This window comes from Elephas maximus, chromosome 23 (assembly GCF_024166365.1).
Source record: "Elephas maximus indicus isolate mEleMax1 chromosome 23, mEleMax1 primary haplotype, whole genome shotgun sequence".
NCBI lineage: Eukaryota > Metazoa > Chordata > Mammalia > Proboscidea > Elephantidae > Elephas > Elephas maximus.
The window spans coordinates 121,743-146,200 of NC_064841.1; the positions used below are offsets into that span (position 1 = coordinate 121,743).

The window sequence follows — 24,458 nt, forward strand, 5'->3', positions numbered from 1 at the left end:
ATCTGAGCTATTCCCTTAACTTTAACCCTGGAATGAGCATGATACCAAATCCAAAATTCTTAGCACAGAGCCCAGTGTAAATTAGAAGCCTTAACAATTCAATTTATATTTTTATCAAAAAATGTTAACTTGCTTTTCAATTATAAGAACAAACATTTTAGGAAGCTTAGATTCAAATCAGTCATTCATGCTTGATTTGACAAATAGTCACTAAGAGCATACTATCTGCCAAGTACTGCTAGGTTTTGGGTATAAGGTAATGTGCAGAATGCATATGGTCATTGACTCCAGGGAGCTTACTGTCTAGAGACGGAGACAGTCCTTAAAGAGACATTAAGCAAATTAAATTACAAGCAGCGGTTATTATTTATATTGCATCCTCCTCAGTTAGTAGCTGTGATCACACCCTTCTATTAGGAGTATTCTGTAGAGAGAATCTCAAGTTGTTGTTTAACCATCAGAAACAAGTACTTGTAGCTGGGAGACATGAAGACTTCTGTAATAGTAGACATTCTATAACCATCATGAAAGCCATCATGGAATTTATTCCAAGGAGTACTGTCATCTATACATGCATGTTGACAGGATAACTTTAATCATAGGGTGAGAATTCATCTGTAATCTGTCTTCCTGAACTCTGCTCACAATCAACTGAAAAACTACTGGAGAGCACACACATGCTACAACTTTTCAGCTGCAATTTCTAAACTAATTTTGAAAAAACATCAGCGCTCCAGCATGCAAATACAATGTTTATTCAATCAAATATTTCGCTGGAAAATAAAGATTTATAATGAGCTTCATAATCTGCATTTTAAAATTTGCATTGAATTTTACATTCGAGTTAACCTTCTGTGTGAATGCACAACTTCTGTTTGCCATAGCCCAGTTGAAGGCACACAAGTATTGAGAACTGCAAAGGTATTATTCTGCTCAGAAGTTTTACCTCCCCCAACCCACACACACATTATGACACCGCATGTGACTCCTAGGAGCCCTGGTGGAAGTGGTTAAGCATTCGGCTGCTATCCACCAGCCGCTCCTTGGAAACCCTGTGGGGCAGTTCTACTCTGAGTCGCTGACTCAGAATCCACTCAACGGCAGCGCGTTTTATGTGACTCCCAAAGTCCTCCCGCTCTTCATCCCCATGCCCCGAAACGAACTCAGCGCGTTTATACTCTTTTTTATTTTTATTTTTCCCTCCTTTGACATTAGAAGTGTTTCCTCAACGCACATTTGCCATTTTAAACGTTTTATCGCTGCACGTTGTTCTATTAAAAAAAAAAAACAAACCAGTAAAGAAGTGGGAGGGAAGGGGACACGGAGTTACAGGCCCTGGAGGGGCGTGCACCAAGGTGTCCCCTACCTGGCCAAGTTCAAGCACCCCTAACCCCGCTGCTCCTCCTCCCGGCCTGAGGTGCCGCTCGCTACCTCACGTAGCCCTGCACATTTCAGCGCCATTATTGGCTTTTTAAATATACCTTTAAACCATTTTCTCCTTCCCTTTTCTAAAACACTTGAATATGTTCTTTAGTGTCTGTGTTATTTCTGTCTCCGGTAACGACGGTCCCGGTACAGACGTGTACCCTCTCTCAGTAGCTGCGACTTTACCTTAGCACGTCAGGTGCGATGGTCCCCGGCCTCCAGGGCTTCGTACAGTGCCTTGTGGCCAGGTAGCTTCTTGAACTTCCGAAATCCCTGAGGTGAGTCCGCACGGGCGGCCTTCCCAAGTTCCTACCTGTTGGGGCACCTGGTCTGAGGGGAGCAATCAGGTTTGTGCAACTGGCCTCTTGGCGTTCCACCCACCGTGCCCTCCGCTTTCCGCTGCGCCGCCGGCACCCACCTGGTCCCTGCCGACCTAGGCCCTGAGGCCCGGCCGCAGGCGCCGGGGATCCCCTCCCGGGGAATGGTGCTGGGGGTTCCCCGAGCCGGCACGGGCCCGAGGTGCAACTCCCCTCCCCGCACAGCCGGGAGAGAACAAGGAACGCCCTGAAGGAGAGGGCTCGCCGGCGGAAAAAAAAGAACGTGCCCGTGCCCTGACGTGTGGGGACGCCGAGACAACCGGGAGAACCACCTAACCCTGCCCAGCACCAGGCCTCCCCTGCCCCTCAGAATTCCACTTCTCCTCAGCTTCCTCCCCTCAGGCCCCGGCTTCCTCCCCTCAGCCCTCGGCTTCCTCCCCTCAGGCCCCGACTTCCTCCCCTCAGCCCTCGGCTTCCTCCCCTCAGCCCCCGGCTTTCTCCCCTCAGTCTTCGGCTTCCTACCCTCAGCCCTCGGATTCCTCCCCGCAGCCCCGCGGCACGTGGTCCCTCCCCTCAACCCCGAGGCACGTGGCCCGGCCCCGCCCGGCCCCGCCCCTCCCAGCCCTCCAGTCCGCGGGCCCTTTCTTCCCAGCGCCGCTCGCTTCCTCTCTCGGTTCGCTCTTCCGCCCCCGTTCTCCATCGCCCTTTCGGATTGGTCGAGCGCACCGGGGCCGGGTTGGCCAATCGGCGAGCTGGGCTGGCGGGGATGGGCGTGGCCGCGGCGCCGGGGCCCTCACATCGAGGCTGCCTCCCCCTCTCAGCCGGCAGCACATTCCGCCGCCGTTGCCGCCGCCCGGCCCGCAGTTGTCTTCGCCGGAGCTGCCGTCGCGCCAGGGTTAGGGCGGGGGGCGGGCGGGGAAAGGAGGAGGAGGCCGAGGCGGGGGCGAGGGGGGAGGACGCGGCGGCGCGGCAGGCGTAGCGGCTCAGGCGGCGGCCGGTTCCTGGGAGTGTCGGTGCGGCGCGGTGGTTGGGCGGATCCCGCGGGGCCCGGGCGGGGGAAGGAGGCGCCGGCCCGGCCATGGCGGACAACGAGAAAGTGGACAACCAGCGGCTCAAGAATTTCAAGAACAAAGGCCGCGACTTGGAGGTAGAGTCGGGGGCGCCGCAGGGTGGGGGCCGGGGCCTGGGCCTGGGGCCGGTCTCCGCCGGGACTCGGAGCGCGGGCAGTCGGGGCGGGCGCCGCCGCCGGGCCGCGGGGGAATGGCGCTGGGCCGGCCGCTGCGTGACGCCTGTGCTCGCGCGCCGGGAAGTTTGTCGGGCCTGCTCCGCCTCCGCGGGAGCGACGTGCGGTGCGGCCGGCGCGGCCTAGGCCCGCCCGGGGGAGTCGGCCCGGCGCGGCGGCCGCGAGGGGCCGGGCGGCGGGTGCGGGGCCGGCGTGCGAGCGCGGCGGCCGCGAGGGGCCGGGCGGCGGGTGCGGGGCCGGCGTGCGAGCGCGGCGGCCGCGAGGGGCCGGGCGGCGGGTGCGGGGCCGGCGTGCGAGCGCGGCGCGGCCCGGCCCGCTCCCCGGCCGCCGCGGAGGTTCCGGCCCCGGCTCGGCCCCAGGTTGGACGCCGCGGCTGCGGGGAGGGCGGCGTGGGGCGAGCGAGCGGGGCGCGGAAGTTCCTCGGCGAGGCCCCGGGCGGCCGGCGGCGTCCGAACTGCGGGAGCCGGGTTCCCTGTCGGGGGCGCGGTTCCCTGTCGGGGGCGCGGTTCCCTGTCGGGGGCCCGGTTCCCTGTCGAAAGCCCGCGGGCGCGAGCGCCGCCCTGCCGACGGTAGCAGCCCTTGCAGCCGCCCGTTTGACCCTGGACGCGGCCGGTTCGGGACCCGGCTCGCCGGGTGCGCTCTTCAGGAGAGGCTCCCCTTCCTTCAGCCAGCCCTCGGCTCTCCTGACTCCCTCCTGCCGCGCTGCGAGCGCTGAGGTCCAGACGGGTTTACGGACCTGTCATCCCTCCACCTGCTGGTGCTGGGGGAGGGGGCGGGCTCCGGAGTGGCCCAGTCACGTTCGATTATTAAAGAACGGAAAAAAAAGAACAAGCTTCATTGTCTTAGCTGCTGCTGCTCTGGAAGTTCTCAGGCTACAAAAGGTGTGTGGGTTAGACACACGCAGAAATCCCTGCGATTTCTGGCAGAAGACGTGTTCCCTTCGGCCTTCAGACCGGGTGAATGGTGTGGGGAGGCTTCGGATGCCTCCCTTCTGCGTCCGAATCCAGGGCCTCTTTCTGAAGACACAGTGGTCGGTGGTGTGTTTTATGTTGCTTCTCTACACATTTTTATACAGAGGTCTTCAAATTCGCACCTTATGGTTTCTGAACTTAGAGCATTTGCTTGACTGAGTAATAACAATTTTGGGGGCTTTCCACAAAGCCATTGCATCTTTTTTTTTTGTTATTCAATCTTAATATAAGGTAGATTTTGCTGTTTTAGTGGCCATTCAATCTTACTATAAGGTAGTTTATACTGTTAATGGGTTTCAATATGGGAGTTAAGTGTCTGGGAATGTGGTTTATTTTAAAGCTAATCTTTGTGATCTTTTTATAAAAATTTAAATATTGATATATAATTTACATACTATAAAATTCACTCATTTAAATATACAATTTATGATTTTTAGTAAATTTTCCAGGTTGTGCAACAATGTGATGAACAATTTTTTACTATATTTATTTAGAATGAGAAAAAAAATCACTAATTGTAAATTTTAAAAAGCTGCCAAGTACTACAAAGTTACAAAATCCTGAAAAATAGTAATTACATGCTTAAAAATATACTATAATCCTTTTTTTCTCTTTTCTGACTGGATTTTTTAAACAGCTTTATCCATTTTAGGGTGCAGTTTAATGGTTTTTAGGGTATTCAGAGTTGTGCAGTCATCGCTGCAGTCAATTTTAGAATGTTTTCCTCAACCCAGAAAGAAACCCCCTACCCACTAGCAGTCACTCTCCAGTGCCTCCTCACCCCATCTCAGCCCTAGACAATCTCTGGTCTACTCTTTGTGTCTTCAGACTTGCCTATTGGGGGCATTTGATATAAATGGAATTACATTACATGGGATCTTTGGTGACAGGCTTCTTTCACGTACCATATTTTCAAGGTTGATCCATGTTGTGGTAGGTATTACTTACTAGCTCATTCCTTTTATTGCCGAGTAATAGTTCATTGTAGGAATATAACAGGTTTTGTTTATCCATTCATCTCAGTTGGTAGACAGTTGGGTTTTTTCTGCTTTTTAATTGTTATGAATAATACCTCTGTGAATATTCATACACAAGTTTTTGTGTACACGTTTCAATTTCTCTTGGGTATATACATACCTAGGAGTGGAATCGTCGGGTCATAAGGTAACTTAATGTTTATCCTGTTGACAGACTGTCAGACTATTTTCTAAAGCAGCTATCCCATGATCCTTATTTTTTAGATGGATATTTCCCATAACTCTATACCCCTTATTACTTGAGTAAAAATAAGACAAAGTAGTGAGTCTATAGTAAAAGAATATTGTGCTTTGTGATTCTTAAAAACGTAACTATAAATACACATTAGGCACATTTTTGAGAAGTTCATAGTGTCTTATGGGCGTCATCTGGTGACTTTGATATCCTCCTAAGTGCACTAAGGATAGGATTATTTTCACTTTCTATATAGGGAAACGATGTATGACTTTGATGAAGAGTCATACTTTCTCTTAATTATGACTTACTCAGAGTCACATATATAGCTGTAATGAAATAGAAACATCTTTTATTACCCAAGAGAGCACTAGAGTGGTCTCCTTTGTGTATTTGTTAATTACACACATGCTTATATCTCTCAAAATGCCTATTATGCCCGTGCCTCCCACCCCCGGGCCCATGGCTACTGTGTTGTGTTACAACAAGGTTTAGGAACAAATTGCTTTTTGGTTTAGGTCTTACATGACATCTGAAAACCACATAGGTAATTTAAAATTTTCTGCTAACCCTAACCCTGGTGGTGTAGTGGTTAAATGCTATGGCTGCTAACCTAAAGGTCAGCAGTTCAAACCTGCCAGGCGCTCCTTGGAAACTATGGGGCAGTTCTACTCTGTCCTGTAGGGTCTCTATGAGTCAGAATCGACTCAACTCCAACGGGTTTTTGGGTAGCCACATTAAACAAAAGTTAAAAGAAACAGGTGAATTAATTTTAGTAATGTTTATTTAGTCTAGTATATCCACACTAGCATTTCAACATGTGATCAGTGTAAAAAAATTTGGTAAGATTTTATGTTCTTTCCATACTAAGGAAACCCTGGTGGCATAATGGTTAAGTGCCACGGCTGCTAACCAAGAGATTGGCAGTTCACATCCGCCAGGCTCTCCTTGGAAAGTCTATGGGGCAGTTCTCTTCTGTCCTGTAGGGTTGCTATGAGTTGGAATCGACTCGATGGCAGTGGTTTTTTCCATACTAAGTCCTCAAAGTCCAGTTTGTAATTTATACTTAAAGCATATCTCAGTTTGGACTAGTGCTTAAAAGCCACATATGGCTATGACTGTCATGTTGTACAGCACACATACAGAGGATAGCATATAGAGTGAGGTAATTGTATTACTTTTTGGTTAGAAATATCACCGTTTGTTTTATTAGAAATGATGACGAGTACAGAGTCCTAGGGTTTAGTTTCTCTCATCTCTAACTTTATTTGTGACCTTGGGGGAATCACTTAGTTTTATGGTTCTTTCATCCGTAAAACTAGAGGTACTTGATATCGGCTTCATGAGTGTTGTGAAGATTAATAGGTGAAGATGCCTGGCAATTCTCTATCACTTTCAACTTTCCTGTGTGGGAGGAGAGAGGGGATTTTATGAGATTAATTGTAATTCTCTTACTCTTATTTTGAGTTGGTTCTCTGTGTGCATATATAGCTTAAGTTACATTGAATTTACAATTAATGGGGAAATTTTTAAATACAGAGACGTGTAATTGCTTATATTCCAATCATTGATGGGCAGTTTGGGCTCAAGAAATGAGTGACCCTTCAAAAGTCGTAATTTCTAAGTTATGTTGCTGAAACTGATGCATGACTTCTAGTGTACCGTTCTGGCTACTCCACAGTGTAACTTTAATGAAAGACAGAAACATCAAAGAAGGCATATGTGGATATTTCATTTAAAATAATTTTCAGAAACTGTCAGATGATACTCACCAAGACATGCCTCTTCACTAGTGTGGTAGAAGGATCACCACTATTAAAGAATAATAACCATAGAAAGGGTATACAAAGCAGCACAGGAAATGAATAGTGACCAATCTTCAAATAAAAAACTTGTCAGAATAAAGCAAACTGAGCTCATCTAGTTTATGTTTTAAGGAGCCCTGGGGGTGCATTGGTTTAGGGCTCCGCTGCTACCTGTGGCCCCAACCCACCAGCGGCTCCAAGAAAGAAAAGACCTGGACCTGGCAATCTGCTGCTGTAAAGATTACAGACTAGGAAACCCTGTGGAATGGCTCTACTTTGGTACGTTGGGTTGCTGTGAGTCGAAATTGACTCAGTGGCATAGAACAACAAGAAGCTTGTTTTAAAAGTAGAGAGGAATGCTCTTGTAGATTTTTAAAATTATTTTTACAGACGTCCCTAGAGTACCCACGTTCAAATAGAGTTGATACATAAAGCCTAAATGTTACGAAAGTAATTACATCCTATAAAAAGGGAACTTCAGAATGCAATTTATCATAAATATAAAAGAATATTAAAATGCTACATAATTAGAAACATGTGACTGTCCACAGAACATAAAATATCAAGTCAACCTGAACTTTTAAAATCATGTTAGCAAAATTACTTGCTTCGTTGGCAAAAGTTTAATAAATTGATGAACTGTTTTGTTTAGGCATAGCCTTAGTGATTTGCTAAACTGTACAGAGTGAGAAGCATTGTTAAGCTGTTAAGTCTGGTTAACTTTTAGAGACTGACCTCTCTCATCACAAATCTTGGACCATATGTACCATTCTTAAAATAACTACTGTCTTATTTTTCATATAATAGTCCAAGCATGTGACAATATGAAATATCTGATAAAAATATAGTTAAGAATTAATTATATGATGGTTTTTCTACTTCCTCTCACTTTTCATGTTTTATAACCAATGATATGTAGTAAAATCTGTCCTTGAATCCTGATTTGGGTGCTCTCTAGTTTTGGAACAGAGGGAGGAGTGTGAAGAGCACCTACTGTATATGCTTTTGATATAACTTCTGTATATGCTCTTAACTTTATTCTCATTTCTTGCAGTCTTATATAAGTAGAAATTATTATTACGTTCATTTTAAAGAAGAAAAAAGTAGCTTAATAGCATAACAGTCAAGGGAATGATTTTAACTCGTGTGTTAAAGTAAAGCTTACCTTTTATTATACCATACTACTTCCTTTGAACTTTTCTCAGCTTCTCTCAAAACAACAGTAATACAGGTCTAAAAAGCTGATGAAGAGAATAAATATGAAAGCACGTAGCACAGTAAGTGGGGTATAATAGGTGTTCAGTAAATGTTTCCCTTTTTCCCTAGAAAGGTTTTTGGAAATTGTGTATCATTTGTGGACATTAAGCAATAAAGAATACAATCAGTTTTTTATGCTTTCAGTTTAGGTTTAAGTACAAGGTACTAAAAATACAGGGGTGTTTTCTTCTACAGTTACATGAGAACAATCCTTACACTGATACCTACAAAATAAGGCAATATAGACTTGCTTGTAATGACTTTAGTTCAGAAGCTTTCAAACCTTTAGGGCCCAAGACCTGTTTACACTGTTAAAAATTAAGGCCCTCGAAGAGCGTTTGTAGGTTTCTATTGATATTTACCATTTTAGGAGTTAAAACTAAGAATTAAAAAAATTAATTCATTTAAAGTAATAAACCTGTTTTATATTAATGTAAGTGTATATTTATTGAAAAATAACTTTTCCCAAACAAAAAAAAATTACTGAAAAGAGTAACAATGCTTAACATTTTATCCACTTCTCTTTAACAGCTGGGTTCTCATATGTACTTCTGAATTCAGTCTTCTTTGTTATGCTGTTTAGGTTGAAGTATATAAAGAATATCCTCCTTCACACAAATAGGCAGTTGAAATAGAGTGTCTTAATAGCCTTTTCAGATAATTATGGAAATTATTCTTTATTACTACATGATAAAAAAAAAACCAAACCCACTACCGTCGAGTTGATTCTGACTCATAGTGACCCTATAGGAGAGAGTAGAACTACTAGGTGATAGCTCCACAAATTGTAGCTTCATAAAGGTTAGTTGCAGTGCACATTCTGAAACCACGTCACGGAACTTTTATTACATGAAAATACACTGGTCTGTCTTGCACTTTGTATCTTATACCTGATTTTGTAACATCATGTAATGGTCATTTGGAAAATATTGGACACAGTTCATCAAAAGAATAAGTACTGGAAATCTGTCAAACTCACAGTGCTGTATACGTGTGATGCGATTGATTACTTTTGTGTGTGGCCTTTCTAGCCATTGCCTTGTAACTCCCACCTTGGTGATTGGGCAGGTGATTGCGTAATAAGGTAATTGTGGTCCACCAAGGGGATTGGCCAGTCTTCCCTTAAAAAAGAGCTAATTCCAGAGCAGAGAGGAGGATCCTACCACCACCAAGGAAGAACAGCTAGGAGCAGAGAGCACAATCCTTCGGATCCTGAATTCTTTTGCTGAGAAGCTCCCAGAAGTGGGAGACTGTGAGAGAGAGCAAGCTGTAACCTTGAAGATGGTGAGAAGTGGTGGCAGGAGAGACCCGGCAGCAGGGAGGTGGCCCCAGGCCAGGGAGAGGGAAAGCTGAATGCCTTTCGGCAGAGGCCTAGGGCCAGGGAGAGGCATGCCTACAAGTACAGCTGGGGAGAGGTAGTCCTGATGAAAGAACTGTATCCTGAGCATTCCTGAGCCTGCACTGTAACTTCTGTCATAAACCCCGTAATCATGAGTGTGGTTTGAGAGTTCTCTGTGGCCGTTGCAATGAATAATCAAACTCCCCAGAAAAGTAGAGAGTGCTGTGGGAGAGCCAGTTGGGGTCAAAATTGGTAAAGATGCCGGAGAGAGAAGGCATGTCTGACCGCGACCTCATGGGAATCAGCCTTGGGCGGTTGATCTTAGTTCTCCTTCCCCCTTGTGAAGTTAAAGGAGGTCAGGCACTGCCCTCATGTCATTTTTACAATACAGGTTTTCCAAAATTCAGAGTTGCACTTGAAAAGCTTGGATTTTATCATCAACAACTACTACTGTTATTTGTAGTCCTTGAAACCATAAGCTCACATCATTTATTTTTGGGAAAACATCTGCCAGACACTAAGTCTGAATAACCATTATCTGTCATTTGTTTTTTCAAGTAGAGACAGTGTTCAGTGTAAAAAGTGGCTAGTTGAATTTGCAACTCAAACAATTGCACAAGTACTTTTCCTTGAGAACATCAACTGCAGGGGTGCGTATGCTGTAGAAGTGTTCTGTGCTAATTCCCATTTTATCACACAGAATATTAGAAAGGGCCGGTGTTTAATAACAGTAATAATTTTTACTGCTCATCGAGGGCATCCTTCAGTGAAACTGGCCTTTTTTTTAACTTTAAAATAGTGACGACTAATTCATTGCCTTACATAAGCTAAGGCTTCAGCAGCTTTACCCACCATTGCATCAGTGCAAATGTTAACACAATAAAAAAAAGTACTGATGTTAATTAGTATTATTTTAAAAATAGTTTTGACCTTGTAGACCTTCAGGAAGAGTCTCAGAGCCCTGCTGAGGCATATGGACCAGACTTGTGAGAAACACATTCTTAGTTATTATACTTGGTTCTGTTAAAAGTGACTGTCATTTTTTAATTAGTGTATACTCTTAAAAGACACCAGAGTATAGGGGTTAAAGTATAGGCACCGTGGAGTCATTTAGACCTGGGTTTGAATACTGATTCTTCCATTTAATAGATATGGAAGTTACTTACTCTCCCTAAACCATTTCCCCTCCTGGAAAATCAGTAGAAATTCCTGCCTTATAATATCGTCAGAGATTAAATGAAACATATGTAAGTGCTTAACAGTGCCGGGCATATAATATAGAGTGAATGGAGACTTTTACTACTTCTGTCAACTTCATAAACTGCATCTAAGTAAACTTCTCTGTCTTCTGTCAGAATAGCATTTTGTTTGTGATTCCTTGTATAGAACTATGTGCTGTAACCCAGAGGGCATCCCAGGAACTGGGGAAGCCTTCCTTTTCCCCCAACTTAGGCCCCAACGGAGAGCTTTTTTTTCTCTCCCACCTGCTTCAGCCAAATTGTCACAAGATTACTAGTTTCTGGTTCCATTTCTCCAATCCTCTGTTGTAAGTAGGTTAATAGATACTTTGTTTTTGTAGATTTTAAAACTTTTCCCACAATATTGTAGATTTAACCAGAAAACATCTTTTATTCACATGCTTATTAGAGATCTGTGATTTTTCAAATATTATCAGATATTTGCTGATAATACAAGAATTGTTTGATTACTAAAAAGGTTAAACTTTTTTCTATTAGTGTTCATTCACAGGTAGAACAGAATTTGGTCACCTATCCCTTTTACTTTAAATTTAACTTATGCTCAAATGAATGTAAATTACATTTATAATAGTGGGGTTTTTCTGTTTTGTTTTTTTGCAAACCTGGAATTTCGGTAAATTTTTTTCAACAACTCAAAATCCTAAAGATAATGCATTTCCTAATTGGGTGGTGGACGTACTTTCTAATAACCCAGTAACCCAGTGCCCTCCAGTTGATTCCGACTCATAGCGACCTATCTCAGTTTTCTGTTCTTTGATGAAAGTTTAGTTGCCTAATATCAACTCTTAATACTTGTTTTAGTTTTTATAGCGAATCTTTGTGGTTCTTTAAATTTGGTGTTAGATAAATTTTATTTAGTAGTTGTATCCTGAAAGCCTTACATTAAACCATCCTTCCTGCCTCTTCCTTCACCTTGGTCCTTTCTAGCCAGTTTCAGCTGTTACTGGTTCAGAAAAATAAGCAAAATATGTTCTTAAGAATTTCAAGTTATTTTCATTCCTCCTGTTGCTTTAGTAAATATGAAACACAAGTATTTTCTTGAATACTTTTAAATAATGGCTTTAAGGATACTATAAAGTCCTTTCAGATAATGTCGATATTAAAAGTTAGGGCTGATACTTTAGGTTAAAAGAGCTGATCTATTTTAGGGAACGAAAACCCAGCTCAGATTAGTTTTGGCATAACGGGGGTATCTGGCTCTCATTACAGGGGTAAGTGAGAGCTAGAGCTGACATTTAATAAGATGAAAGTGCCAGTGAAAGTCTAGGAAGGGGCCTGAATGGCCAGTCTTTTTTTTTTTTTTTTAATGGTTTTTGTTGTTGTTGACAATGCGCAGCAGAACATACACCAGTCCAACAATTTTTACATGCACAATACAGTGACATTGACTACATTCTTGAAGTTATGCAACCACCCTTCAACCCTTTTTCTGAGTTGTACCTCCTCCGTTAACATAAACTCATTGACCCGTACGTTTTCTACTAATCTTGTGAGTTGCTGTTGTCGGTTTGGTCTTTTGGCCAAACTCTGATTGCATGCTTATACTAAATCACCATGGGCTGAGGAATACAGTACTGTGATTGGCCATGATGAGGTCATGTACCATGTGTCCAGCTGTGTGTGTGTTGGGGGGGGGATGAGACGGTATTGGTAGCTCCACTTTAAACCACAGGTTGGCCACAAGAATGAGGGGTCTCTTAGAATAGGAAGAAAGGAGGAAAAAAGGCCTGTTGAAGACTATAAAGTGCCACCATGCAGTCAGTACAGATACACAGTGGCTCCTTATTTCACCTCTGAGTATTACGTGGAGGTGTTCATTGTGTTACAAGCATATACTTTTTCCCAACTCCCTTTTGTTCTCTAGCTTTAAAAGAGTAACAATTTTTAAATGATAAAAAGCTTAGTTAAGACCAATAAACAAATGCTAAGGTGAACATCATCATTAGTCATTAGGGGAAACGCAAATAAAACTACAATGAAATTATCACCTCCCACCCACCAGGGTGGGTATAATCAGAAAAGTAAAAAATAACAGGTTGGTAAGCCCTGGTGGCACAGTGGTTAAGAGATCAGCTGCTAACCAAAAGGTCGGCAGTTCGAATCCACCAGCTGCTCCTAGGAAACCCTATGGGGCAGTTCTGCTCTGTCCTGTAGGGTCACTGTGAGTTGGAATCCACTCAATGGCAACAGGTTTTTTTTTTTTTTTTTAAGGTCGTGGAGAAATTGGAGCCCTCATACATTGCTAGTGGTAATGTAAACCAGTTCAGCACTTTGTAATAATAGTTTGGTAGTTCCTCAAAAAGTTAAACAGAATTTCTGTGTACCCCAGCCATTCCACTCCTAAGCGTATAACCAAGAGGATTGAAAATATACGTTTACCTAGAAACTTGTATGTGAATGTTTATAGCAGCATTATCCATGATGACCCAGAAGTATAAATACCTCAAATGTCTATCAGCTGATAAATGAATAAACAAAATGTGGTATGTCCACATGCAAACCCACTGCCGTCGAGTCAGTTCCAACTCATAGTCATCCTGTAGGGCAGAGGAGAACTACCCCGTCGGGTTTTCAAGGCTGTGAATCTTTTTTTTAATTTTTTTTTTTTATTGTACATTAGGTGAAGTTTACAGAACAAACTAGTTTCTCATCAAACAGTTAGTACACACATTGTTCCATGACATTGGTTAACAACCTCATGACATGCCAACACTCTCCCTTCTCAACCCTGGGTTCCCTATTACCAGCTTTCTTGTTCCCTCCAGCCTTCCAGTCCCTGCCCCAGGGCTGTGCACCCCTTTAGTCTTGTTATCTCCCGTGGGCCTGTTCAGTCTTTGGCTGAAGGGTGAACCTCAGGAGTGACCTCATTATTGAGCCGAAAGGGTGTCGGGGGCCATACTCTCAGGGTTTTTTCAGTCTCTGTCAGGCCAGCAGTCTTTCTTTTTGAGTTAGAATTTTGTTCTACGTTTTTCTCTAGCTCTGTCCCGGACCCTGTCAGAGCAGTCAGTGGTGGTAGCCAGGCACCATCTAGTTGTACTGGTCTCAGTCTGGTGGAAGCTGTGCTAGATGTGGTCAGTTAGTCCTTTGGACTAGTCTTCCCTTGTATGTTTAGTTTTCTTCGTTCTTCCTTGCTCCCGAAGGGGCGAGACCAGTGAAGTATCCTAGATGGCTGCTCACAGGCTTTTAAGACTCCAGGCGCTACTCACCAAAGTAGAATGTAAAACATATTCCTTGTAAACTATGTTATACCAGTTGAGCTGGATATTCCCAGAGACCATGGTCCCCACAGCCCCCAGCCCAGCAGTTCGGTCCCTCAGGGCGTTTTGGATGTGTCTCTGGAGCTACCATGACCTTGCCTTGTACAAGTTGTGCTGGCTTCCCCAGTATTGTGTACTGTCTTAACCCTTCACCAAAGTTTCAACTTATCTATTAAGTGCTTTTCCATCCCCGCCCCTTCCCTCCCTCATAACCATCAAAGATTGTTTCATTTTATATATAGACCTTTTTATGAGTATTTACAGTAGTGGCCTCATACAATATTTGTCCTTTCGTGATTGATCTGTTTCACTCAGCGTAATGCCCTCCAGATTCGTCGTTGTTCCTTATTGTGTAACACTCCGTTGTGTGTATGTGCCACAGTTTATCCAGTCATCTGCTGATGGGCATCTAGGTTGATGGGCACCTTGGCTGTTTCCATCTTTTTGCCATTGTGAACAGTCCTGCAGTGAGTATGGGTGTGTATATGTCTGTCTGTGTGACAACTCTTATTTCTCTAGGGTGTATTCCTAGGAGTGGGATTGCTGGATCATATATTATTTCTATTTCTAGCTTTTTAAGGAAGCGCTATGGAAACGCTGGTGGCGTAGTGGTTAAGTCCTACAGCTGCTAACCAAAGGGTCGGTAGTTCAAATCCGCCAGGCGCTCCTCGGAAACTCTATGGGGCAGTTCTGCTCTGCCCTATAGGGTTGCTGTGAGTCGGAATTGACGCGACAGCACTGGGTTTTGGTTTAAAGAAGCTCCGTATTGTTTTGCAAAAAGGCTGTATCATTTTGTATTTCCACCAGCAGTGCACAGGAGTTCCGATCTCCCTGCAGCCTCTCCAACATTTGTTATTTCCCGTTTTATTGATTCGTGCCAGTAAGGCCGGGGTGAGATGGTATCACGTTGTGGTTTTGATATGTTATTTCTCTAATAGCTAAAGGTCGTGAGCATTTCCTCATGTGTCTCTTGGCTGCTCAGATATCTTCTTTGGTGAAGTGTCTGTTCATTTCCTTTGCCCGTTTTTTAATTGGATTATTTGTGTTTTTGTTGTAGAGGTGTTGGATTTTCTTGTAGATTTTAGAAATTAGACTTTTGTCTGATTTGTAATTGCCAATTTTTTTTTCCCAGCCTGTAAGTTCTCTTTTTATTCTTTTGGTGAAGTCTTTTGATGAGCCTAAGTGTTTAATTTTTAGAAGATCCCAGCTATCCAGCTTATCCTCTGGCGCTTGTGTGCTGTTCGTTGTGGTTTGTATTCTGTTAATGCCGTGTATTAGGGCCTATGAATCTTTTAAGGAAGCAGACTACCACATCTTTCTCTTGGGGAGCTGCTGGTGGGTTTAAGATGCCGACCTTTCGGTTAGCAGCCGAGCGCTTTAACCACTGCACTACCAGGGCTCCTTATATCCATACAATGGGATATTATTTGTTCATAAAAAGCAATGAATTAGGGATACATGCTCCAGCATGAATGAGCCTCGAAAACATGCTGCGTGATAGAAGCCAATCACAAAAGATCATATATTGTATACTTTCATTTATTATATAAAATGTCCAAAATAGACAGATTTGAAGAGACAGAACGTACATGAGTGGTTGCCTAGAGCTGAGGTAGTTGGGGGAATGGAGAGTGACTGCTAACGGGGAAAGGGTTTCCTCAAGGTGTGATGAAAGTGTTCTGGAATTAGACAATGGTGATGTGCAACTTTGTGAATAAAGTACCTACCACTGAATTGTACGCTTTAAAGGAGTGAATTGCATGGATTGTATCTCAGTGAAGCTGTTATTTATTTTTAACAAAGAATCAAGAGAAATGAGTGGGGGTCGGGTTAGCTTTCCACTACCTTAGGGTCACTGGGAAACTCTAAGCAGCTCTTTTTCACTGACTTCCTCTTCTGTTCTTCCCTGTACTGAATTCATTTTTTCTGCAAATATTTCTTCAGCATCTGTGTCCCAGTTCTGTTGCAGGCAGTGAGGACAGAACAATGAATAACAAAGGCTGAATCCCTATTCTAAGGGAGCTTACATCCTAGCGCAGGTCAAGATCGCTCAGATCTCTGACCTTAAACTGATCCTGTGGAAATATTCAACCATTGTGAGCTAGGGTTGTAGCGCCTCCCTTATCTTTCTTTCCTAAACTCGATTTTGCAACAGATAATCTTTTAACTTGAAGGGAAAGGAAATCCTAAATATTTTGTGTCAGATATATAGCTCTTCCCTTGGGATTTATGGGAAAGCTTGATTTTGAGAATGAGAAGACCTTGGATTGCATTTCGATAGCTATATGCAACTAAAACGAACAAACAAAAAAAAAACCCTTGCCATTCCGACTCATAGCGACCCTATAGGACAGAGTAGAGCTGCCCCAGAGGGTTTCCATGGAGTGGTTGGTAGATTAGAATTGCCAGCCTTTTGGCTATCAGCCGGAGCTCTCCATAGCTCTTAGCCTCTGTGCCACCAGGGCTCCTTGTGCCAGTAGAAAAGTTTAATAATTTTTTTTTTTCAGCTTCAATTTCAACATCTGTAAAATTAAAATTCCACCTTTGAGGTGCTTGTTTTGATTAGGCTCTTAAAGAATGTAAAACCAAGGAGCACCTGGTGGACTCAAACTGCGGACCTTTTGGTGAGCAGCCGTAGCTCTCAACCACTACACCACCAGGGTTTCCTTAAGAATGTGAGGAGCACCCTTATTCTGACTAGCTTTAAAGTAAAGGTGTGGAGTGTTAGGAAAGGGAAGGGACCAGTTCTCAGAGTATCCAGTCTACTTTAGTATGAGTGTCCTGCTGGTAGGAACTCATAGATCTTGACTGCTGTACTGTTCTGGCAGCTGCTAACTCAGCTGCAAAGTTGTCTTTTTTTTTTTTTTTTGATACTGGCTTAGTCCTTATGTAATACTGTGTTAAATTACTAAGAGAGGGAATCTGACTGAGCTGATAAGCTCTGCCCAAGCAGCATCAGATAGTTTTTTATCGCAGACCTGCGCATAGATGGGCTTTCCCGGAGTCAGGTGGTGTGTCGCTGGGGAGGGGGTGGGCGAGGGATGTCACATGATAAAGAGCGCCCTTTGACTGCTTCTGCAGCAGCATCTCCAAAAAGAGCAGTTTCTCTTTAGACATTTTAAGTGTGACATTATTTAGTTAATGTGACTTCTGTTAATCTTCTACACACTGTTCTAATCTAGGGCAAATCATTATTACCCCATCTCTCCACAGTGGTCACCTTGTTTCTGCTATTACTCCTTTCCAGCTTATAAAATAACCATTGTGGTTCTTTAAAAACATAAATCATGCCCACCCCTTCCTCTACTTCAGTAGCTTCTTATTGTATTTAGAATAAAATCCAAACTCTTTACTGAGATCTTCAAGGCCTTGGCAAATCTGGTCCCTGGCTACCTTTCCAACATCTCTCACTTCAGAGAGACCATCCCTGAACAAGCTAATCAAAAGTTTAGCACATTAAGATGTTTTCTAGTTACAACCTCATCTCAAATGAAGGACTTGTGTTTTTCTGGGGTTCTACGAAAGGGGTATAAAAGAAGGCTGTTTTTTTTAAGTTAGCCCTTATGTTACAGAGCAGGCTGTGTATCGTACATGCAAATATAATAGTTGTTTAGCAGCATACCTTGCCTCTACTCACAAGATGCCAGTACTTCCCTCTCCCCTCAGTTGTGGCAACCAAAAATGTCTCCAGAATTGCCAAATGTCCTGTGAGTGGCAAAATTGTCCCAGAATAGAACCAGTGGTACACAGTTACTTCAGTAAATGTCCCAGAGCACCATTGTCATTCTCATTGTTCTACTTAGAAACTTCTATTGGCTTCCTGTTATCTTACACAAGAGGCAGTCAGCAGTTCTTAATAAGCTAGACATTTCAGGCTCTCAGTTTAGTTTAGCAGATACATTTGAGTGTTTGCTGCATATGAGGAACTCTTAAATGCCAGTGAAGATGCAAACATAAAATTTCCTGACCAAATTAATGCTTACTTTTTTAGTTTATGACTCCCTATGCATATAACTTCCATCTCTGACTCTCCTACCACTTCAGGTAGGTGAACCCACTTCACCTTTAGCATTTAGTACTGCATTCTATCTTTGGTTTTGTTGGGTCCCTATTGGAAACACCTTCTAGTCTTCCCTTTACTTTCCCATTTTTTTATTTATGCTTACAAGTCGAACTTAAGCCTCCAGGCCTTGGTTAAATTTTCCCTAATCTCATCAATTCATATCACTCCTTCCTTTATTGAACTCTTAGTTATTTCTGTACCCATATTTGGATATTTTGTTTTTACTTGTCATGTTTTTTGTAGAGAAAAGAGAATTGCAAAGGATATGTATGGCATTATGCCATTCATGTAAAAAAATTTTAAATATATAAAACTATTATTGACATACAGTAAAACATAAAGACATGAGAATTACATTAATGAAATCAGAAAAGGGATTGCTTCTGGAGGAAAAAAAATGAGAGAATGGAGAGCGTTGAGGATGTAATGAGATTTTAGCAGTATCTATAGCGTTTTATTTTTATTTCTTTAAAAATCAAATATGACAAACAGTAACATTTGTTAGTACATAGGTATCTGTTATGATTTTCTATACTTTTTATATTTTACACATTTTGTGGTTGGTTTTTAATTAAGTTCATTCTTGTAGAAGTGGCTGATTTGGAAAGTTCTGTGTTAAAATGTAGTCTGCTCCATTGGCTGCATTGTAGAAGGAACACTTATGGACACTTGACACAAATTTAGTCAAAGGCATGTCCCAGAAATACCACAACTTAGTCAAAAGTAGGACTTTGTCCGCAGAGTGACTTAAGCAAAGGAGGGCAGGAGAGTGGATTTTGTTTTTGTTTGGTGAGATCTCAGTGTTTTATGAAATGCTGGGACATTTGTTTCTACAACAGCGATTAGCCGTATTAAATTTGTAAAGTAAGTGGATGTGTATTTAGTAATCCAGTGGTTAGTTCTCAGCTCTCTTCTTATTTCACCTGTTAGTAGCGTGTGACACAGTTAATCATGCTTCCTTGAGAAATAATTTTTTCCCTTGGTTCCGGATTGTCACAGATCCTGGGTTGCCTTAATTCTGAATTCCCCCGGGTTGTGCTAATTCACAGAGCATCCCACCTAGTCTCCTAGCTTTAAATAGCATGTATATACTGATGCCTTCCTAAGTTCATATTTATAGGCCCAGTGTCTCCCTTGAACTCCAGACTCAGTTCACTACTTGACAGCTTATTTTGATACCATTGTATGCACCGTAAACGTAGCGTGTCCAAAACTGATCATGTCCTAGAATGGCAGTTGCTTGGGCCAGAAATCTTGAAGCCATCATTGTCTCCTCTTTTTCAGTCTTATTAAGTCTATTAGCAAATTTTGGAGGTTTGATTTTTAAAATATATCCAGAATTCAGCTGCATCCCACAACGCCCACTGCCACCACTCAGGTACAAGCCACTGTTCTCTCTTGCCTGGATTACTGCAGGTACAGCGTATTGCCAGCACAGCCCCTGGGATTATTCTGAGTCGGAATGCCCAAACCCACTGGGAGTAAATGCCAAAATGGCCCATCCATTTCCTACTACTTTCATTGCCTGTCGCCTGCCTCCTTTCTTTAAATTCTTTAATATTTAGGCCTCTTTTACTTGCTAATCCCTCTACCTTGAATAAAAAAAAAAAACCAAATACCCACATGGCTTTGTGTACTCACTTACTTTCTTAAGGTATTTATTTAAAATTATCCCCCTTCCCTGCTTTATATTTTTCTCCCTAATATTTATCACCATCTTGTACACTATACATTTTAGTTTTATTTATTGTCTCTTTCTTCCCACCTAAAATATAAGTTCCGTGAAAGCAGGAAATTTTCTCATTTCGTTCCCTACTATATCATTAACAGGAGCCCTGGTGGCACAGTGGTTAAAGCAATCAACTGCTAACCGAAAGGTCAGCGGTTTGAAACCACCAGTGACTCCTCAGGAGAAAGATGTGGCAGCCTGCTTCTGTAGAGATTTACAACCTTGGAAACCCTGTGGGGTTGCCGTGAGTTGCAGTCGACTCGACGGCAGTAGGCTTCTGGGGTTATATCCTTAACGCTAAGAACTATGTAGGACATAGTTCAGTAAACATTGTTGGATGAATGAATAGCTTTCCATGTAGATGTACATATCTGTTTAGTTTTGTGAGCATAACTAAAGAGTTATGCTTTTAAAATAGTAAAGTAATTCAGTAATTTGGCTTTTAATGAAGGTTTTTCGTTTGTTTTTTATTGCCAAGTTCGAAGTCATTGAAATAAGCTTAGAAGTAAAAATTAAAGAATTTTTTTTAAATAAACATTGAGGGAAAAGGGAAGGAAAAATATCTGAAGATAGACAAAAGTACATAAGAAAAGCAGACTAAAATGAAAAAGTAGTGTAGTATAAAGAACATTGAATTGGGCCCCAGCTATCTGAGCCTTGGTATTTTGGGGAAGTCAGTTATAAAATTCTATAATGCTATTTGTTTAATTTTTTTTCCATAGGAAAACCATGAATTTGAATGTTCTTTAATCATATAGCATAGAAGGAAAGCATTCCTTAATCGTGTTTCATTTTAACCTGATATTGTTTGGTAAATGGAAAAAAAGAATTGTTTTTCTTATCTGAGAATACACCAGATCAGCAGAGAAATCATATTTTTATTTTCATTATGTTCATAATAATATGTTAAGTTTCAATGCTTATAATTTGAATGTAGGTCATTTTAAAGTATGGCTTCTGTAGACTAAAATTATTTCTTAAAACTCTTGCAGTAGCTTGTCAAAGTTAACTTTCTGGCTTCCTACCCTACGCATCTGTTATACTGTGGGGGCTTGTGTGTTGCTGTGATGCTGGAAGCAATGTCACCGGTGTTCAAATACCAGCAGGGTCACCCGTACCGGACAGGTTTCAGCTGAGCTTCCAGACTAAGGCAGACTAGGAAGAAGGACCCGGCGGTCTACTTCTGAAAAGAATTAGCCAGTGAAAACCTTATGAATAGCAGTGGAACATTGTCTGATAATAGTGCCGGAAGATGAGCCTCCCAGATTGGAAGGAGCTCAAAATACAACTAGGAAAGAGCTGCCTCCTCAAAGTAGAAATGACCTTAATGACATGGATGGAGTCAAGCTTTCAGGACCTTCATTTGCTGATGTGGCATGATTCAAAATGAGAAGAAACAGCTGCAAACATCCATTAATAATCAAAATGTGAAATGTATGAATCTAGAAAAATTGGTAACCATCAAAAATGAAATGGAATGCGTAGACATCAATATCCTAGGCATTAGTGAGCCGAAATGGGCTGGTACTGGCCGTTTTGAATGGAACAGTCATGTCGTCTATTGTGCCAGGAATGACAGCTTGAAGAGGAATGGTGTCGCATTCATTGCCAAAAAGAACATTTCAAGATTTATCCCGAGTAGGATAATATCCATATGCCTACAAGGAAGACCAGTTAATACAAATATGATTCAAATTTACCCACCAACCACTAAGGCCAAAGATGAAGAAATTGAAGATTTTTACCAACTTCTGCGGTCTGAAATTGATCAAACATACAGTCAGGATACATTGGTAATTACCAGTGACTGGAATGCAAAAGTTGGAAACGAAGAAGGGTCAGTAGTTGGTAAATATGGTCTTGGTGAGAGAAACAATGCCAGAGATCGCGTGATAGAATTTTGCAAGACCAATGACTTCTTCATTGCAAATACCTTTTTTCATCAACATAAACGGCAACTATACACATTGACCTCAGTCCCTGGAGAAGGATATCATGCTTGGTAAAGTAGAAGGTCAGCGAAAAAAAGAAAGACCCGCAGTGAGCTGGGTTGATATGATGGCTGCAACAATGGTCTCAAACGTAACGATTATGAGGGTGTCGCAGGACCGGGTAGTGTGTGCTTCTGTTGTACGTAGGGTCACTGTGAGTCAGAAGTGACTCGTTAGCACCTAACAACAGCCCTAAATTTAGTTTCAAAGCCCTCTTTACTTACATTTACTCTACCTCCATTAATCTTTTCACTAGTTGAAAAGAGGTAAGAACTTTGTTCTGTTTATGAAGACTTTTGCCCATCACTAATAGTACTAATTAGATCTTTTCTCCATTACCGCTACTACTAATACATACTCTCTCTTAGGTAATAAATCCAGTTTGAAAATTAGAACTAAACTTCCTACTTAAATGAACTTTTCTAAACCAAAGATTAGATGTTTTTAACTATACTAGACGTCAATTATTGACCCATTCGAGTAAGCTTTTAACAATATTGGGCATTTAAAATTTTCCCTTTTAATGTCATAAATGTAAAATTCAGAGTTTATCTGCTAATCACATGCAGTTCGTCAGCACATGTACTATCTGGCAGAGGTATAAATAAGCGCCATGGGGGCTGGTGGTGAAGAGATGTACAAGTACAGATGAAAGGAGGGAGAAATAGGAAAAAAATGGGAAAACAGACTTCTGTAGTTATGCTATTCTTAACTGTTGATATACTACATTAATTGGGTTGAGCAGCTGTTGTACCTACTAAGTATGTCTCTTGCGATAATCATCTGTGTTTAAAACACCAGTAACTCACTTTTCTCTGAAATGCCGTATAGCTTATGATAGATACGGTTACTAGATTTGGCTTCTTGACTGTCTTTCCATTCCTGGCTTCTGACATTCTTCAGAACATCTCTGCACATGCCATCTTTTGTAATTCTCTCTTTGTATATGCTGTCTTTTCTACCTAGAATGCCTTTCCTCTAAATGGCCTTCTGGAAGATTCCGCTTACATATCGTCTTTAGTATTGTCTGCTGTCAGGGTACCTTGTGTGCACATTATAACACATTTACAGTTATTAAATGAGTTAAGCCATTTAACATGCTTAGAATGGTGTTTGGCACCTAATATTTACTAAATATTTGGTCTTGTTATTTTACTGAATTATAATTGTATTTCTGTACCGTAAGAGTATCACTTCCTTAAGGGCCTGGATATGTTATGTCTGGTGCATCTTTGTATTTCTAGTGCCTGGCAGATAGGCGAGTTGGTAAATGTTTGAATGAATGACTGAATCATTCCAGGAGGCTCTAAATGGTGTAGTCATAGAAGAGTAACCCCTGCTGGGCAGATGTGTGTGTGATTTTTTACAACTTTATAGAGATATATAGATACATATTTGTTTGTTTTTATTGTGCTTTAAGTGAAAGTTTACAAATCAAGTCAGTCTCTCATACAAAAATTTATATATACCTTGGTGTATACTTCTAATTGCTCTCCCCCTAATGAGACAGCACACTTCTCTCCACTCTCTATTTTTGTGTCCTTTCGGCCAGCTTCTGACCCCCTCTGCCCTCTCATCTCCCCTCCAGACAGGAGCTGCCCAGATAGTCTCATGTGTCTGCTTGATCCAAGAAGCTCACACTTAACCAGTATCATTTTCTATCCCATAGTCCAGCCCAGTCCCTGTCGGAAGAGTTGGCTTTGGGAATGGTTCCCACCTTGAGCTAACAGAAGGTCTGGGGACCATGACTTCCGGGGTCCTTCTGGTCTCCGTCAGACCATTAAATCTGGTCTTTTTACGAGAATTTGAGGTCTGCATCCCACTGCTCTCCTGCTCCCTCAGGGGTTCTCTGTTGTGTTCCCTGTCAGGGCAGTCATCGGCTGTGGCCAGGCACCATCTAGTTCTTCTGGTTTCGGGCTGATGTAGTCTCTGGCTTATGTGGCCTTTTCTGTGAGATACAATTTACATATCCTAAAATTCACCTGTAAACTAAACTATGCAGTTCAATGATTTTTAGTTAAAATTTCAGGATTGTGTGCAGCCGTTACCACAGTCCAGTTTTAAACTATATCCCATCACCTCGAAAGAGATTCCTCCTGCCTGTTTAATTTTTAAAATTTTTACTTTCTCTTGATTGTAGTGCTGTTAACTAGTAATCTTCCTAGGGTATGAATGACAGTCAGGCTGGGTGAAATAAAATCAAAAGTATTGTATTTCTTTGTATGATGAACTCTAGGAAGAATTAAAGCTAATTCTAAAGAATTAATGAGAAAAAATTTAAGAGTTTCTATAAGTTTCTTTCCTGAAATTAAGTCTTAGCTAATCTAAATCCTGTTACTTTTTGTTCAAGAATATTCAAAACATCTGAATTTCATGAAGTATATTATTGCATGAACATATTGTAACTTAATGACTTTTTGGATTTTTAAAGAACTGTGTATTGGTTAAACTCACCTGAAAATTAAAAGAAATTAAGTAGCCACTAATTGGAAAGAAAGTACTAGACCCCACACCCCAGAAGAGCAGAGAAAGTGTTCAGCACCTAGTTGGGCACATAGTAGTAAATATTTGGGACCTTAGTAAGTATTTG

At 41.9% G+C, this 24,458-nt stretch overlaps 1 protein-coding gene across 1 annotated transcript in view; it reads left to right on the top strand.

Moving 5' to 3' along the window:
* The first annotated feature begins 2,506 nt into the window (after positions 1-2,506).
* KPNA4 (karyopherin subunit alpha 4) overlaps positions 2,507-24,458 on the top strand; it is an 86,286-nt gene continuing 64,334 nt past the window's right edge. Inside the window, exon 1 of the mRNA XM_049867614.1 lies at positions 2,507-2,889. Coding sequence (XP_049723571.1) covers positions 2,821-2,889 — 69 coding nt within the window. The 5' untranslated portion in view covers positions 2,507-2,820. The remainder of the gene's footprint in view (positions 2,890-24,458) is intronic.